This window comes from Macaca nemestrina, chromosome 11, assembly GCF_043159975.1.
Source record: "Macaca nemestrina isolate mMacNem1 chromosome 11, mMacNem.hap1, whole genome shotgun sequence".
Classification (NCBI taxonomy): domain Eukaryota; kingdom Metazoa; phylum Chordata; class Mammalia; order Primates; family Cercopithecidae; genus Macaca; species Macaca nemestrina.
Window position 1 is genome coordinate 3,841,583 of NC_092135.1, and position 15,841 is coordinate 3,857,423.

A 15,841-nucleotide genomic window follows, 5' to 3' on the forward strand; every position below is an offset into this window, starting at 1 on the left:
GCTTCCGGGAGGCATCTGTGACTGCTCGCCCCTCCCCAGGGCCCACCCCTACTGCAGCGCCCTCCCCTTCCCTCTCCCTGGTCTTTTGGCTGCTTGACTCTTTCTCCATCTTCTTTTCCTCCCTAGCAGAGGCTCTGGGCGCTCAGCCCACAGAGCATCCAGATCTCCGGAGCGGGCTGCTTGTCCCTCTTCCTGGCCTCTCTGTCTTAAAGGGGCCTGAGGGAGGAGCCCAGCCAGGTGGCCACGCAGGGCCTTTAAAGGGACAGAGAGAGGAAGGGCTTAGTGGAGAGTGTGGGGTGGCTAAGGGGGCAGGTCCTGGGCTTCTGGACTGTCCCCGTCTCCACCCCACCGGTCCTCAGCGGGCTCTCCAGGTGTCTGCAGGGCCCTAGGCGCTGGCCGACCAGGTGGCGGTGTTCTCATAGCCGGGCCTCCTGCAGCTCCCAGTTTTCTGCCGCCACCCTGCCCTGCTGCTGACTAGGATAGCAGGGCTAAGGACCTGGTGGGAGCCTGCACCGAACAGCACTTCCCCTGACCTGGACGTGGTGCCAGTGCCTTCTGGGTTTTCATTCACTGGGTCCCCACAAACCCCCTGTGAAGCAGACGCTGTCATCACCCGACACATGAGGAAGCCCAGCCTCGTGGGTGCGTGACCTGCCTGAGGTCCCCCACCTGGCGGGCAGGGGTGTGGCCTCTGCCCCATCCTGGTGCCATGCTGGCTTCCTCTGGGACACACTCGTCTGAGCTGGGCTCCCTGTGGGCAGCCCTATGCCCTGGGAGGTGGGGGGAGGTGGAGAGAGGTGCCTGCGGGAAGGGCAAGGTGGGCAGAGCGAGCCTGGGGCCTGGCTGTCTCTCAGCGATTGTTTCCTTGTCCAGTCTTCTCGCCAGGCGGGTGGAAGCCAGACCCTCCCACAGTTGGCCAGCGGGCAGCCCGGGGCCTCTCTCCCTCTTCTTCGCTCTCCCTCTCTCCTCTCCCCTCACCTCTCTCTTATCTCTCCACACAGCGTTTCTGGACCTCCTGCCTCTGTGTCCCTCTCGGGGGTGGCCTGCGGTCTTGATGTCTGTGTCCTGGGGCTGGGAGGGCAGCGAATCTTCATTTGCTGCGCCCTGCTCAGTGGCCTGGGTGGGGCTGTGGCCTGGGGTGTGACTAACCGTGTCTTTGTCTCTGTCTGTCTCCCCCAAACCCCGTGCTCTGCTGTGCCTTCCCGCGCGGCCCCTCACCCGCCGCCGACCCACAGCTCCGGAAAGGCCCACCAGTCCCTCCGCCTCCCAAACACACCCCGTCCAAGGAGGTCAAGCAGGAGCAGATCCTCAGCCTGTTTGAGGACACGTTTGTCCCTGAGATCAGCGTGACCACCCCCTCCCAGGTCAGCCGCGGCCGCCGCGGCCCAGCTCTCCTCTCTTCCTGCCCTCTCAGGGCGTGCATGGCCTTCATCCTCTATGCTTCTGTCTCAAGAGCCAAGAATCTGGCCAGAGAGACTGTCAGTTTCCCTCTCTCACCCTTCCTTCCCTCTGTCCATCATCCTCCATCATCATCACCCATCTCTGAGCATGTACTAAGGCTGGATGCAGGGCCCCAGCGGGGAAAGGTGCCCATCCCTCCCGGCACAGCAGTCACGTCAGCAGTGCCCTTGCGGTGCAGTGGGTACTTGGCAGAGGGGATCGGGGAGTGTGGAGGACCTGTGGTGTCAGGGAAGGCTTCCAGGGGCAGGGAGAGTTGGAAGGCCCTGGAATGGCTGAAGCACCTGGACTTCAGCTCCCACAGCTGCTGTCAGTCACTTGAGGGCGGGGGCAGCGGCCAGGCTTCAGAGCACAGCTGCTGCGTGCACACTCCCTGAGAGGTGTGGAATGCCCAGATGCAGCAGGGAGCCACCCAGGGTGACTTGGGTCTCTCCCAATGGACCCTCGGCTCAGCTGTGGAGGTGCCTCTGGGGAGCCCGGCCCACTGCCCCAGGTCTCACGTCCTTCCTGGTGGGGGCCTGGCGGGAGTGTCTTGCTGGAAGCGCCACTCGCCAGTGCTGGAGTGGGCTGATGTGTTGTCAGATTTGCCCAGGGGTGGCCGGCCTTCCCTGCACTCCCCCAGAGCTGACTGCCTCCTCAAGGCCAGCCATCCAGGCCTCGGCCTCCCTCCTGTGGGTGAGCCAGGGCCCTTCCCAGATGGGGAGCCTCGCCTGTAGGGGAGGCTGTCCAGTCCAGGCTGTGGTGGCCTCCAGCAAACCCCTTCACACAGCTCAGATGCCTAGTGGGGATAGGTTGGAGGGTGTGAGTGTGGGGAGTGGCTGCTGGGAACTGCGAACAGTGGTCGCTGCTAGGAAGGGTTGGGGATGGTGGGCCTCAAGCCCCTATGCAAAGACTAGGGCTAGAACTAAGGAGCTTTAGATCCAAGGCTGCAGGTGTCTGGGTGAGTGACGCAGGTGTCAGGGACCTGGCAGGCTTGGGAGCCCCTCTCTGTGGGATGGTGGCAGAGGGCGATGTAGGAAGAGCAGTGTGGGGTCAGGGCTGAGGACCTCCCTGGCTCGAGCGTGCCTCCGCCCTGGGGATGCCCAGTGTGTGTGCAGGTGAGGGAGATGGGATGGCATGGACACTGGCAAATACTGAGCGGGGAATGGTGCCAGCCACTTCCTATATCCCATTATGCCCCCATTATGCATCATGCCCCCATTTAACAGGTGAGGCAAGGAACCTAGGGCCTGTGCCGCAGGCCCATGCCAGAACAAGGTGTGCCAGGCCAGGAGGTGGCCCAGAGACCACCCGTACCCAGGTTCTGAGTGCGCCTGTCCCTCTATACCATACCTGCCTCCCTGGCCACCGTGTGTGCCATCTCCAGGCAACTGGTTTTCCTGGTCTGGGGTGGGGGAGCCATGACCTTTGGGTGGGGCATGGGGCAGGGGTGGGCGTGCCCTTGTCCATGACGCTGGTGCCCACGGGCTTCCCAGCTGTGGGGTGGTGAATAGCCTGTGTCCTTGCATGGAGGGACAGTCCTGGGCCTGCATGGCGAGGTGCCACCTGCCAGGGCAGGACAGCGAAGGGATGGTGAGCTCTCTGGCGGGTGACCCTCCCCTCGGCACATGACGGGTGTGGCTGCCTGGGTTGGCTGACTTCTCTGAGATAGGAGGGAAGGGTGTTGCTGGGGCAGGGTGGGGGCCACTGGGGAGAGACGCTGGCCGCCCACTGGTTGGAGGCACCTAGGAGCTGTGCACAGGCGTCCTCACGGCTCTTTCTTCAGAGACGGCCGGTTATGGGGCAGAGCAGTGACCTCCCCACCCTGGCTTCCCCAGACAGGGCTGGACCTAAAGGGCAGTCAGCTGATGGGATGGGCCCAGGGCAGGGCTTGGGGCCTGGGGCCCCTGGTTGTAGGAAGTGAGTCCATTTGGCCTGGGCTCTCTGACACCTCGGCTTGGCCATGTGGACTGCTCCACGCCTTGTCCCCTGAGCTGCGGGACAGCTGGGTGTTCTTAGGACTGAGGGCCTTGGGTCTCTCCCAACGGGCCCTCAGCTCAGCTGTGGAGGTGCCTCTGCGGAGCCCGACCCACAGCCCCAGGTCTCACGTCCTTCATGGTGGAGGCTGCGTGGAAGGGCGCCCCGTCCGTGCCCAGTGCCTGTGAAGAGTGTGTGGAGCCGGGAAGCTGCTGGCCTGGGCTGTGGGGCTGGGGCTTTTCCAGCACTGCCTGAGGGCCCGGGAGGGGAGCACCCCAGTCACATCCCTCTCCTTTTAAACCTGGGCAAAGTTATCCCTGGCCCCCAAAGGGAAGCCCCAGGTACAAGATGGAGGCCGGAGCCGAGCCACTCCCCGCTCCTCAGAAGGCAGCTTGTGCCCTGGGCATGGGCGTGGGCGTGGGCGCTGCCCAGGGCTCACTGGAGTCATTGCTCCTGCCCGTGCCGGGGGCTCTAAGGAAGCCCCTTCCTCCCATGCTAGTCTGGCCCAGCTTATGGGAAGGCTTGTCACAGTGTGGCCAGGGCCACCGTGTCCCATCCCTGGGGCCATGCCTGTCACATGCCTATTCCTGGGCTCACTGGAAGGGGATCTTGGGGGGTGGCTGCTGGGGAGGGGTCAAGGGCCTGCAGTTTTAACCCAGGTGCCCCAGGTGGTTGTGAAGCCCCTGCATGTTGAAGACCCCCACTTTGAAGCTTGGCCTCTTGGGCTTTGTGGGCTGGGTCCACCCTTTCCTCCGTCCCTGGAGCTGGCCGGTGGTGGTGTTGCCAGAGAGTGACCGGCCTGTCTGGGGTTGAGGAAAAGCCAGTGGGAAGTCTCTGCCTTTGGAACTTTCCCAGTCGGGAGCACTGAGGGTGGCTGTGGCCTGGTGCCACTCTTGCCACTGGGGAGTAGCAGAATCAGCTACTCTTGGGCGGGGAGTGGAGCGGAGGTGCAGGCACGGGGCGGGCGGGGGTTGGGGGGCACCAGCCTGTGGATGGAGGCGGGAGAGAGCTGGGGCCTGGCACTGGCCCTGTGGGGTGGTGGCCACGGGTAGGCCTATGACTGGGAGTTTGAGGCAGGCACTGGGGTCCTCCTGGTATGGGCGGGAGCCTGTGCAGGGGCGCGTGGCTTTGGGCAGTGTTCCTGGGTGTGAGGTGGATGGGCTGGTGCCTGGGCTGTGTGCCAGCGTGTGTGCATGTATGTGCGCTTGTTCTGTGCATGTGTGTCGCGTGTGTGTGTGTGTGTGTGTCTGTGTCTATGCGTGTGCCTGCGCCTGCAGTGTCTGCCTGGGGTGAGGGCTCCCAGCTTAACACTAACTGCTTCCTCCTCTGCTGCTGCTGCCAAGTTTGAGGCCCCGGGGCCTTTCTCGGAGCAGGCCAGTCTGCTGGACCTGGACTTTGACCCCCTCCCGCCCGTGACGAGCCCCGTGAAGGCACCCACGCCCTCCGGTCAGGTTGGTTGTGCCCACCATTGCCCAAGGGCCCACCAGCCTCCAGGTGCCCAACCCTGGGCTCATGTTGCCCATTGGCCATGTGACCCCATCTAGGCCTGGGTCACTGCCCTTCCCCTGGCACCCCAGACTTCGGCCCTCATCACCTGCTGGTCGTAGGGCGGGGAGCAGCCCCTTATCAGCTGGGAGAACTCTCAGTAGGAGGTCACTGAGCACCACCCGGCATCTCTGTGCTCATCTTGCATCCTGGCCTGGGGTCTTGAAGCTCCCTGGGAGGTGTCAGGAGCTCAGTCACCTGCAAACCTTGGAGTCTAGCTGACTCTGAGCCACTCCTGCGCCTGCTGGGCTGGAGGGCCTGGGGCGAGCGGGGGTAGGGTCCCTGGGGACTGCTTACCACCCTGTCTCTAACCTCTGTGCTAACTGTCCTTCTCGCCCTCACTGCTGCGCTCAGTCAATTCCGTGGGATCTCTGGGAGGTAAGCTGTGTATCTGCTCTGTGTCCAGCCCCTGTGGGAGCCACTCTTCGTATGCATCCGGGCCCACATGCCTTGGCCTCCTCCTAGCCTGTTCACAGGTGCATGCACCCCACACACACCCCACACGCAGCACACACAGGCATGTGCTCAAGCACAGGTAGCTGGTGAGGCCGTCCATCTCCAGCCATTCTGCTGCTGCTCCCTCTGGCAGGCCCTTGGAAAAGGGGATCCTCAGTTTAGTTTGAGACAGGGGTCCCCTGAAATCTGGTGTCGTTTTCATAGCCTGTGAGTGTTTGCCTCCGGACAGAAGCGGGCCGGTGACCCAGGATGGACGAGCGTCCTCAGGGTGTGGGGCAGGAGGGCCTCGGGTGGAAGTCTTGCCCTCTGAGCTGTTTGGCAGTGGGGAGCTATTTGGGAGGAGGGGGAGAGGGGAGGAATGGATGGTTTGAGAGCGTCAGGGAAGACAGGGTATGGCTGGGTGCCTTCTGAGAGCAGGGCCTGCAGGCAGGTGCAAGGCCAGCTCACACAGGACCCGTGTCGCTGTCACCTGATAGCTCAGGACACAGAGGCTCAGGGAGGGCTCGGTACTTGCCCAAGAACTGGTCATGGTAGAGCCAGAATTCCAACAGGGTCTCCTGGGCTGTGTCCCTGAGACTCCCTGATAAAGGCAGAGACGCTGGGAGGGGCAGGTGGGTGTGCAGGTGCTCTTGGGGCACCCGCTGGCAGCCCAGGCTCCTGGGAGCTCTGGAGGCTCCACGGCAGGATCTCCCTGTGGAGGAAGCCAGAAAAAGCCGGCCTGGTGTGGGCTGTAGGACCATTTTGACAAGTGGGTTTTGGTAGGTGCTGAGCTTGGGCAGCAGACACACTGCCTGTCCCTTTGGCAGTGACAGGAGAGAGGACGTGGGAGGCGGGTGGCCAGCCGGGCTCTGCTGGTACCCACCCTGCCCCACCAACCCCAGCCGCTGGTGACATCTTCTCTTGTCTTGTGATCCTGCCCATTGTCCTTCCATCCCGGCCTCCCCACCCCCTCCCTGTTCTCTCCTCGTGGCCTGTTACCAGCCCACAGAGAGTCCAGCCGGCAGCCTGCCTTCCGGGGAGCCCAGCGCTGCCGAGGGCACCTTTGCTGTGTCCTGGCCCAGCCAGACGGCCGAGCCGGGGCCTGCCCAAGTAAGTGCCCACCTCCAGCCCCTGTCTGGCTTGTCCCCAGTATCTGGGGCTGCAGCATGGAAGGAGAGCCCCGAGGAAGGGTTGCAGGAGGGACCAGGCCACCATGGATGTGAGTGTGAGGACAGTGTCCTGAGCTAGGCTGCCCCAGCATGGGCTTGTCACCAAGGCTGCCAGGGGTGAGTGAGCACGGCTGGGCACATCAGCCCCTCCTGCTCGCCCACCCCAGCCCAGCCTCCCAGCACAGCCTCCCAGTGCGGCCTCCCAGCTCAGGCCTCCCAGACCAGCCTCCCAGCACAGCCTCCCAGCTCAGGCCTCCCAGAGTAGGAGGAGGAGCGTTTAGAGCACCTACTGGTTTATGCCAGGCACTTTCCAGAATCTTCTCGTTTAATCTCCATCGTCACCTTGCCAGCCAGACACTTCCTCCTTTGACAGATGAGGAGATGGGGGACTAGAAGGGTTGAGTCACTTGGTTCCAGCACTCAGAAGTGGCCAAGTCTGAGTGTTGGCCCAGGTCAGCCCAGCTCTGGGGCCCCTGCAGGGCCTGCCATGGTGCCCGTGCTGTGCCACACCCTTCTTGGGTTTGGGCTGCACACAGGCTGCACCGCACAGGCAGTGCTTGGTTGTGCTCAGGCTGGGACAGATGTGTGCTGCTGTCCCCTGCCATGGACCATCTATAGGTTCAGAAAGCTCCTGCCACCTGCCAGGCCAAGCAGGGTGGGCGGGCGGTGGCTGTGGTTGGGTGAGGTCTTGGTGCCGAGAGGGAAGGGCCTGTGAGGCGGGGTTGGGGGTGGCACTCCGGGGCTTGCACTGGGCTTCTTCACAGCATGCCACTCACATCCCTGGGCCTGCCAGCACCTACTCTTCAGCTGCTTCCCGGGCCCAGGGCCTGACCTGTCCAGCAGGGGCTCCCTGGATTCTTCGAGACACTGGGCGGCTCTAGACCCTGCTGCCAGCCCGGCGATGCCCCCAGCCCTCTCACTTGGGTGCTGCCCTCCTGTGGCCTGTTTCCTGTGTCCTGATTGTGTCCTGTCGTGTGTCTGACCCCAAGCCGGCATTTATGTTGCAGCCAGCAGAGGCCTCGGAGGTGGCGGGTGGGACCCAACCTGCGGCTGGAGCCCAGGAGCCAGGGGAGACGGCGGCAAGTGAAGCAGCCTCCGTAAGACAGCAGGGACGAATCCCTGCCTTTTCCTCCCTGCCACCCGCCTGCCTGCCCGGGGCTCCCCTGTGGCCCCTGCTGGTGCTGGTCCAGGCCTGGCTCCTGTTGAGGAAGCTGGAGGCGGGCTGGTCTGGCACCAGGCACAGACACCTTTCTCCCCTCCCCGCCCCTCTTCTCGGTGGCCCTGGCTGTCCCTGGACCACCTCCCTGCCCAGCTGACCCGAACCTCTGCCACCAGAGCTCTCTTCCTGCTGTCGTGGTGGAGACCTTCCCAGCAACTGTGAATGGCACCGTGGAGGGCGGCAGTGGGGCCGGGCGCCTGGACCTGCCCCCGGGTTTCATGTTCAAGGTGAGCCCAGAGCCTCCGACTACTGCAGTCTCTCAGTGCCCTGTGGGCAGATGAAGACCCTGAGCCTCAGGAGGCTCTGTGGTTTGCCCAAAGTCGTGCGGGCGCTACTAGGTCACTCCCAGCTGGCGAGGTGGCATCTGAGCCCCATCCCGGCCTGCTGCTTTTGAGCACTCCTGGTCTCCAGATCGCCACCCGCACCTCCCATACGCGAGGCCCTTGCTCTGTGCAGGGCTGGAGGTGGGACGGAAGGTCTGACGCGACGTCCGCATCCTCTGCAGGTACAGGCCCAGCACGACTACACGGCCACCGACACAGACGAGCTGCAGCTCAAGGCTGGCGACGTGGTGCTGGTGATCCCCTTCCAAAACCCTGAGGAGCAGGTGAGGGCTGGGCGGGGCCGCCAGAGCTCAGGGGCACCGCAGGCAACCTGGCTTCGGCTGGCACCGCCGCGGCAGGGACAGGCCAGCAGGGGGCAGCAGAGGCTCGCGAGCACCAGGCCACCTGCGCCGACTGCTCCTCCCCGCCCTCCACGTCTGGCCTTTTCCTCTCCTCTCCCTTTCCTCCGCCCCTCTCCTGTTAGGCCTCTCTCTCTCCCTGTCACCATACCCCCTTCTTCCTGTAGCCTCTGCTTTCTTCTCCCCACGTCCCGCTTTGCTCAGGCGCTCTCAGCTCTGCCTCTGTCTCTCGCCTTCTCTCCTGGCGGCGTGCCTGAGGCCTGCCTTCCTCCAGAGGCAGGATGCTTGACTCCTCCTGCCCCGCCCACAAGGTGCCCACCCCGCGGTGGCTGGAGCACTGGTTGGGCTCATGAAGCCCCGTATGCCGCCCCTCGAGGCGGGCCTGCCCTGTCCACGCAGGGCCATGGGTCTCCCAGCTGTGTCCCCAGCTGAGGCTCACCCGAGATGCCTTCCAGACCCTTCTCCTCCTGCCGTGGCTTCGTGTTAATCTCCTGGAAGTGAGGGCTCCTGCTGAGCCTGGGCGGGTGCTAAGTGTGTCCCTTCTGGGTCTGGAACCCTCCTGGATCTGGGTCAGTTGCCCCACCCAGGGGGCCGTGGACTCTTGGCAGGAGCCTTCCTGCTGTGTAGCGCCAGCTTTGCTTATGGCGGGGGGGGGGGGGGGTTGGTGGTGCATGTGGGCATCCGGCTCCCTCCATGGCTCAGCCCCTGAGCACCTCGGGCTGTGCACAGAGGGCCTGGCCGGCCTCTTCCTGCTTCCAGAGAACATGTTTAGCCGTCAGTGCATCTGTAGGAATGGGTTATCAGAGCGGCTGAGGGTGACAGTGGGTCTGGCTGGGTCTTGGATGAGGTCGACCCTACTGGGAGTCCTGGGCTGGGATGCAGGGGTACCGGGTACTTACTGAGGTCTGGGGCAGGAGGCCCGAGGGCTGAGGACCTCCTGGGCCTGGCACTGATTCGGCTCTTTCTCCTACGCCCCCAGATCTTCACGGACCTCCCAGTGGGCCAGCCCTGGCTGGGTAGGATTTCAAGCAGACCTACCCAGAGCCCACAGTGGGAGTTGCCCTGGGGTGCTGGAAGGGGCTCAGATAGGGCTTGAGTAAGGTCTGTGACGAGGTTGACAATGGCAGAGGGAAATAACAAAGACCCAGGTAGGCCCCAGGCACAGCCCAGCTGCAGGGACAGCCTCGGACCAGCCACTGTCAGGTGTGGATGGCCACGCAGCTCCCCGTCACCCGCCTGGGGCCTGGAGAAGCCCTGCGGGGGTCAGGATTGAAGCAAAGGGCAAGTCGAAATTGGAGGGACTGGTGGGGTGGCCCTGAGTCCCTCTAGAACTTGTAACTTGTCACTCCCAAAACACTCTGGGGTGGTTTGAGAAGCCTGGAAGCTTGGAAGGGCTGATGTGCTCTGCGTGCACCCAGGGGCGGGGAGCCTCTTGACCGGTATTGAAGGAGTTGTTTAGACAGTCAGACCAGAGAGCAGTGGGACTCACCAAAACCAGCCACCGGCAGACGACAGGCCAGCTCCTGTGGTGCCTGTGGGCAGGAGCCTCAGCCAGCAGCATCGGGGAGGGCTGCCTGGGGGAGGTGTTCTCAAGGTGGGCTTGGCAGGCTAAGGGGCCAAGAACAGCAGGAGGAGGGGCCGTCTTCCCAGTAGGTTGGAGTGGGATGCGTGCCCTGTGGGTTGGAGCCCCTTGCTCATGCCTGTGCGACCCGGTGCTCTGCCCCTCAGGATGAAGGCTGGCTCATGGGCGTGAAGGAGAGCGACTGGAACCAGCACAAGGAGCTGGAGAAGTGCCGCGGGGTCTTCCCCGAGAACTTCACCGAGAGGGTCCCGTGACGGTGGGGCCCAGGCAGCCTCTGGGCGTGTGAAGAACACCTCCTCCCGAAAAATGTGTGGTTCTTTTTTTCTGTTTTGTTTTTGTTTTTAATCTTTTGAAGAGCAAAGGGAAATCAAGAGGAGACCCCCAGGCAGAGGGGCGTTCTCCCGAAGATTAGGTCGTTTTCCAAAGAGCCGCGTCCCGGCAAGTCCGGCGGAATTCACCAGTGTTCCTGAAGCTGCTGTGTCCCCTAGTTCAGTTCCTGGCGCCCCTGCCCGTGCCCGCATGTGTGCCTGGCCGCAGGGCGGGGCTGGGGGCTGCCGAGCCACCATGCTTGCCTGAAGCTTTGGCCGTGCCACCCGGGCAAGGGTCCTCTTTTCCTGGCAGCTGCTGTGGGTGGGGCCCAGACACCAGCGTAGCCTGGCCCTGCCCCGCAGATGGTCTGTGTGCTGTTTGAAAATAAATCTTAGTGTTCAAAACAAAATGAAACCAAAAAAACCGATAAAAACACTCAGAAAACGCTTGTGTATTTGTTCTCCCTCTTCTTGTCCATGAGTGTGGATGGAGCCATATTATCTGTGGCTTTCTTACCAAGATGGTCTGCTCCCCAAGGCCCGCTGCTCTGGCTGGTGCACCCCAGGGCTTCAGCCCCTGGCCCCTGGGATTTTTAGGAGTGGTCAGCTGGAGGTCAGGGACTGTGGGCTTGGGTGAGGGGCTTTGGTGAGCCATCTGTGCCCGAGAAGTCCGTTGAATGCTGTCCTAAGTGACCTTTTTTATTTTATTGTTTTGGGATAGAGTTTTGCTCTTGTCACCCAGGCTGGAGTGCAATGGTGAGACCTCGGCTCACTGCAACCTTTCGCTCTTGGGTTCAAGCAATTCTCCTGCCTCAGCCTCCTGAGTAGCTGGGGATTATAGGTGTGAGCCACCACACTGGGCTAATTTTGTATTTTTAGTAGAGATGGGGTTTCACCATGTTGGCCAGGCTGGTCTCGAACTCCTGATCTCAGGTGATCCACCTGCCTCGGACTCCCAAAGTGCTGGGATTACAAGTGTGAGCCACCATGCCGGTGACCTTATTTCTAATAAACGCGTGAGAACCTGTGGGTCAGATACCAGGACTCCCTTTCACAGATGAGGAAGCCGAGGCCCACGGAGGTCCAGTTACCGGCAGGTGAGTGGTGGCACGGGGCTGTGGGTCTGAGCACTTGACCCCAGACCAAGGGCAATGCTTGTGTCTGGTGGGACCTGAAGGGCCTGGGTCGGGGGCAGGCATGCTGGCCTGGCTTGTGCCTCATCTCATGACCCCTGCCGACCCCGCCCTGGGTGCTTCAGTTCCATCGGCAGACTCCGACAGGTCTGAGCAGCCGCGACAAACAGCAGTGGAGCACCAGCTTCCCAGGAGCTGCGGGGGCTGTGCTCATGGGCCCAGGGAGCAGCCCTCACCCCCAGGTAGAAGGAGCTCATGGCTCCCTTTAGTACTAGTTACAGCCAGTGAGTGAGGTAACTGTCACAGTAGGAGCTTTATTCCAGGGTAAAGCCCCTGGGCTTTGCTTTAGGTGGCAGGATTGTCATTGCTGTGGCCCTGCCTGGTCCTGTGGGGGGCAGATAGTGTTGGCTTTGCCATCCATGGCTTCCAGGAGCAGTGGAAGTCGCAGCAGCTGGGACAGAGTCCCTTTCTGGTTGCCCCTGCTTGGAGAGCTCCCACCTTTCCTGCCTGCCTTCACTCCCTCCTTCGTCGCTTCTTCCCTGGCAGCCTCATGTCCCTGCCCAAGGTCCACGGCTCATTGTGGGTGGAGCCTCATTTCCCTGCCCAAGGTCCACGGCTCATTGTGGGTGGAGCCTCATTTCCCTGCCCAAGGTCCACGGCTCATTGTGGGTGGAGCCTCATTTCCCTGCCCAAGGTCCACGGCTCATTGTGGGTGGAGCCTCATTTCCCTGCCCAAGGTCCACGGCTCATTGTGGGTGGAGCCTCATTTCCCTGCCCAAGGTCCACGGCTCATTGTGGGTGGAGCCTCATTTCCCTGCCCAAGGTCCACGGCTCATTGTGGGTGGAGCCTCATTTCCCTGCCCAAGGTCCACGGCTCATTGTGGGTGGAGCCTCATTTCCCTGCCCAAGGTCCACGGCTCATTGTGGGTGGAGCCTCATTTCCCTGACCAAGGTCCACGGCTCATTGTGGGTGGAGCCTCATTTCCCTGCCCAAGGTCCACGGCTCATTGTGGGTGGAGCCAGCTTGGAGCCCAGCCCACTTCTGAGCTTGGGTGCACATGCCCTGGGCTTTGTGAGGTGTGCAGCCACAGTGCCATCACGGGGAGTCGTTGCTTTTATTTCAACCTGAAAATTAAAAAACAAAACAAAATAAAAACAAACTTCATCTAAAACACATTCTCCGGGAGAAAGCATTTAGGTCAGGTTTTATGACAATATAAGATTCCAAGAAGTGTCCCATGGCAGCTTTCGGCTTTACCCCCAGCCCTCCCCACTGGGGTAAGGAGCAGCCCTGCTCTGTACCACATGGTCAGTGCCTGCAGCGGGCTTCTTGCCAGAGGGAGCAGGGCCAGGATCGGGGATGGGGAGCCTGTGGCTCCAGAGGGAGGGAGGCCAGGTGTGAGGTTCCCACGCTGCTGGGGAGGGGCAGCGGCCCAAAGTCTGAACTGAGATGTGTGTCTGGGAGCCGGAGTGTCACTAGGTTCATGGCAGTGCAAGGGACATTCAGAGCCAGGCAGCATGAACGAACAGGCCAGTGAGCTGAAGGGCTGGGCAGAGCAGAAGGCCCAGACCAGGATGGGATGGAGGAAATAGCAACAGGCGGAGTGAAGGTGAGCCATGGTGGAGGCCGGGAGAGGTGCGGGCTGCTCTCCGTGCCTGGCAGCTGGACATGTAATGTCCCGGAGGGCTTGGCATTCTGGCTTGATTTGGGCTGACAGGTGGCCATGGAGGCCCAGACCCTGGGCAGGGCTCCTGACTCTCAGAGCAGGCAGGCCAGGGCTGTGGCTTCTGGGACTCATCTGAGGCCTTGCAGACCCCACACCCTGGGAGGGCCGAGTGTGAGCCTGGGAAGAGTTCCACCGCGGGCAGCCCTCTGTGTGGCTCCCCACCAGCCTCCCGGAGCCAGCGTGTGGCGGGCGCGACAGTGGGGGTTTGGAGCCAGGACTGGAGAGTGAGGTCTAGGAAGGCCGCCCCTCGTGTGGGGGCTGTGGGGTGGGCTGCAGCACCCCAGGTGCCTGCGGGAGGGCCGGGCCCTGCATGGAGGCTTCCTGGAAGGTGTGGCCACTTTTGAAACCCCATGGAAATCTTCAGAAAATCAATTTACTTATTTATTACTCTATGTTACAAACTCGTTTGCTGGCAGGAGCAGGATTTTGAGTCATGGAACTTGGAAGCTAAAATGATCCCACACACACCTTATCAGTGCAAATGGCCCCGAGGCCTCAGGCCCCGCACCAGCTCCGCTGTCAGAGTCTCTCAGAAGCATCCGTACTGGCGCAGGCAGCGACCCTGCTCCCCACTCTCCTGCCAGTTCCCCGGTCTTCCACCGCGGCCCCAACACTGGCCTTGCTGCTGGCACGGCCTCTCGGCCCTTGTCCTTGATTGGATATGGTAATCGTGTTGGTGTTTCTCTCAGTTTTGGTGGCCTGAAGATCCTTGGCCCTGCCTCTGGGAATTTAAGTACCCATACCTCTGGCCTCAGTCACCCCAACACCAGGCTGCATACAGGGATGTCATGAGGGGTGGCCAAACACTGGGTCCCTCTGCTCAGCTGCTGTGCCTGGTGCACTGGGTGCTGGGTGGCTGTAGCTCAGGCCCTCTGAGATGCTCTTGGCCCCCTTGGCCTCTGGGCAGCAGCTTCATCTTGGGGCTGAGTAGTTCCGAGTTTGATGCCTGCATACTTCCTTCTGAGAAGCACCCCGGAAATTATTTTTTTTTTTTTCATCATTGAATCCTGAACCAGTTGCTGTGGCCTGGGATGGCACTTGTAGATTGGCTCAAGACAAATAGGGTCTGGAGCTGGAGGTGGGCTGAACTGGGTGAGGGAGGGGTGAACACCTGAATGAAAATCGGGGTGAGGCTTCTGAGGAGAAGAGAAGACAGATTCTAGGAGCTCAGATCTGGGAATGTGCACTCCATGGTGGCTTCCAGAAAGGGCCCGGAGACTAGGGAGCTTGCCTGTATGGGAACTGAGAGGAGATGTGTGAACGTGTATGTGTGTGTGTGTGAATGTGAATGTAAATGTGGATAAGTGTGAATGTGTGAATGTGTTCATGACTAAAAATGTAAATGTGTAACTGTGAGTGTGAATGTGTGAATGTGTTAGTGTAAATGTGTGAGTGAATGGGTGAATGTGAATGTATGAGTGTATATGAGTATAAATGTGTGAATATATGTGTGTAAATGTGGGAGTGTGAATGTGTGTGTGAATGGGCAAATGTGAATGTGTGTGTGAATGTGTGTGACTAAATGTGTGAATGTGTGAGTGTGAAAGTGTGTGAATGGGCCAGATAATGTGAGAGTGAATGTGCATGAATGGTGAGTGTGAATGTGTATGTGAGTGTGCATGAGAATAGGTGTGAATGTGCATGTGAATGTGTGTGACTGTGTGAGTGTGAAGGTATGGGTGTGAGTGTGAATGTGTGTGAATGTGTGAGTGTGAATGTGTGCATGTGTGAGTGAAGGTGGGGATGTGAGTGAATGTGTGTGAATTAGTGTGAATGTGAGTGTGAAAGTGTGGATGTGAGTGTGAATGTGTGTGAATGTGAGTGTGAATGTGTGTGAATGTGAGTGTGAAAGTGTGGGTGTGAGTGTTAATGTGTGTGAATATGAGTGTGAATGTGTGTGTGAAGGTGTGGGTGTGAATGTGAATATGTGTGAATGTGTGAGTGTAAAGGTGTGAGTGAGTGTGAATGTGTGTGAATGCGTGTGAAAGTGTGAATGTGAAGTTGTGGGTGTGAGTGTGAATGTGTGTGAATGTGTGTGAATGTGTGAATCTGAAAGTGTGGGTGTGAGTGTGAATGTGTGTGAATGAGTGTGAATGTGTGTGAATGTGTGTGAAGGCATGGGTGTGTGAATGTGTGAGTGTGAAGGTGTGGATGTGAATGTGTAAATGAGTCAGAGAAATGAGTGTGAATGTGTGTGAATGTGAGTGTGAAGGTGTGGGTGTGACTGTGAATGTGAATGAGTGTGAATGTGTGTGAATGTGTGAGTGTGAAGGTGTGGGTGTGAGTATGAATGTGTGTGAATGTGAAGGTGTGGGTGTGTGAATGTGTGTGAATGTGTGAGTGTGAAGGTGTGGGTGTGAATGCGTGAATGGGTCAGAATGTGTGAATGTACATGTGAATGGTGTGAATGTGTGTGTGTGCATGAGAGTAGGTGTGAATGCACATGTGAATGTGTGAGTGTGAATGTGGATGTGTGAGTGTGAAGTGTGAATGCGTGTGAAGGTGTGAGTGTGAAGTGTGTGAATGAGTGTGAAGGTGTGAGTGTGAATGTGAGTGTGAAAGTGTGGGTGTGAATGTGTGAATGGGTCAGAGACTGAGTGTGAATGTTCATGTGAATGGTGTGAATG

At 60.3% G+C, this 15,841-nt stretch overlaps 1 protein-coding gene across 28 annotated transcripts in view; it reads left to right on the top strand.

Annotated features, from left to right (window-relative positions):
- The window catches only part of LOC105492432 (bridging integrator 1), a 59,323-nt gene extending 48,522 nt beyond the window's left edge, over positions 1 to 10,801 (top strand). For 6 of the 28 annotated variants that reach the window (XM_011759528.2, XM_011759530.2, XM_011759532.2 and 3 more), the window contains 8 exons: positions 1,236 to 1,364; positions 4,758 to 4,865; positions 5,314 to 5,337; positions 6,397 to 6,504; positions 7,571 to 7,660; positions 7,899 to 8,009; positions 8,288 to 8,389; positions 10,193 to 10,801. In XM_011759528.2, the coding sequence (XP_011757830.2) occupies positions 1,236 to 1,364; positions 4,758 to 4,865; positions 5,314 to 5,337; positions 6,397 to 6,504; positions 7,571 to 7,660; positions 7,899 to 8,009; positions 8,288 to 8,389; positions 10,193 to 10,300 (780 nt within the window). In that variant the 3' untranslated portion in view covers positions 10,301 to 10,801. Of the gene's footprint in view, positions 1 to 1,235; positions 2,861 to 4,757; positions 4,866 to 5,313; positions 5,338 to 6,396; positions 6,505 to 7,570; positions 7,661 to 7,898; positions 8,010 to 8,287; positions 8,390 to 10,192 lie in introns of those variants that run through there. The other 22 variants (XM_011759538.2, XM_011759541.2, XM_011759544.2 and 19 more) reach the window with 9 other exon arrangements.
- Positions 10,802 to 15,841: the final 5,040 nt, after the last annotated feature.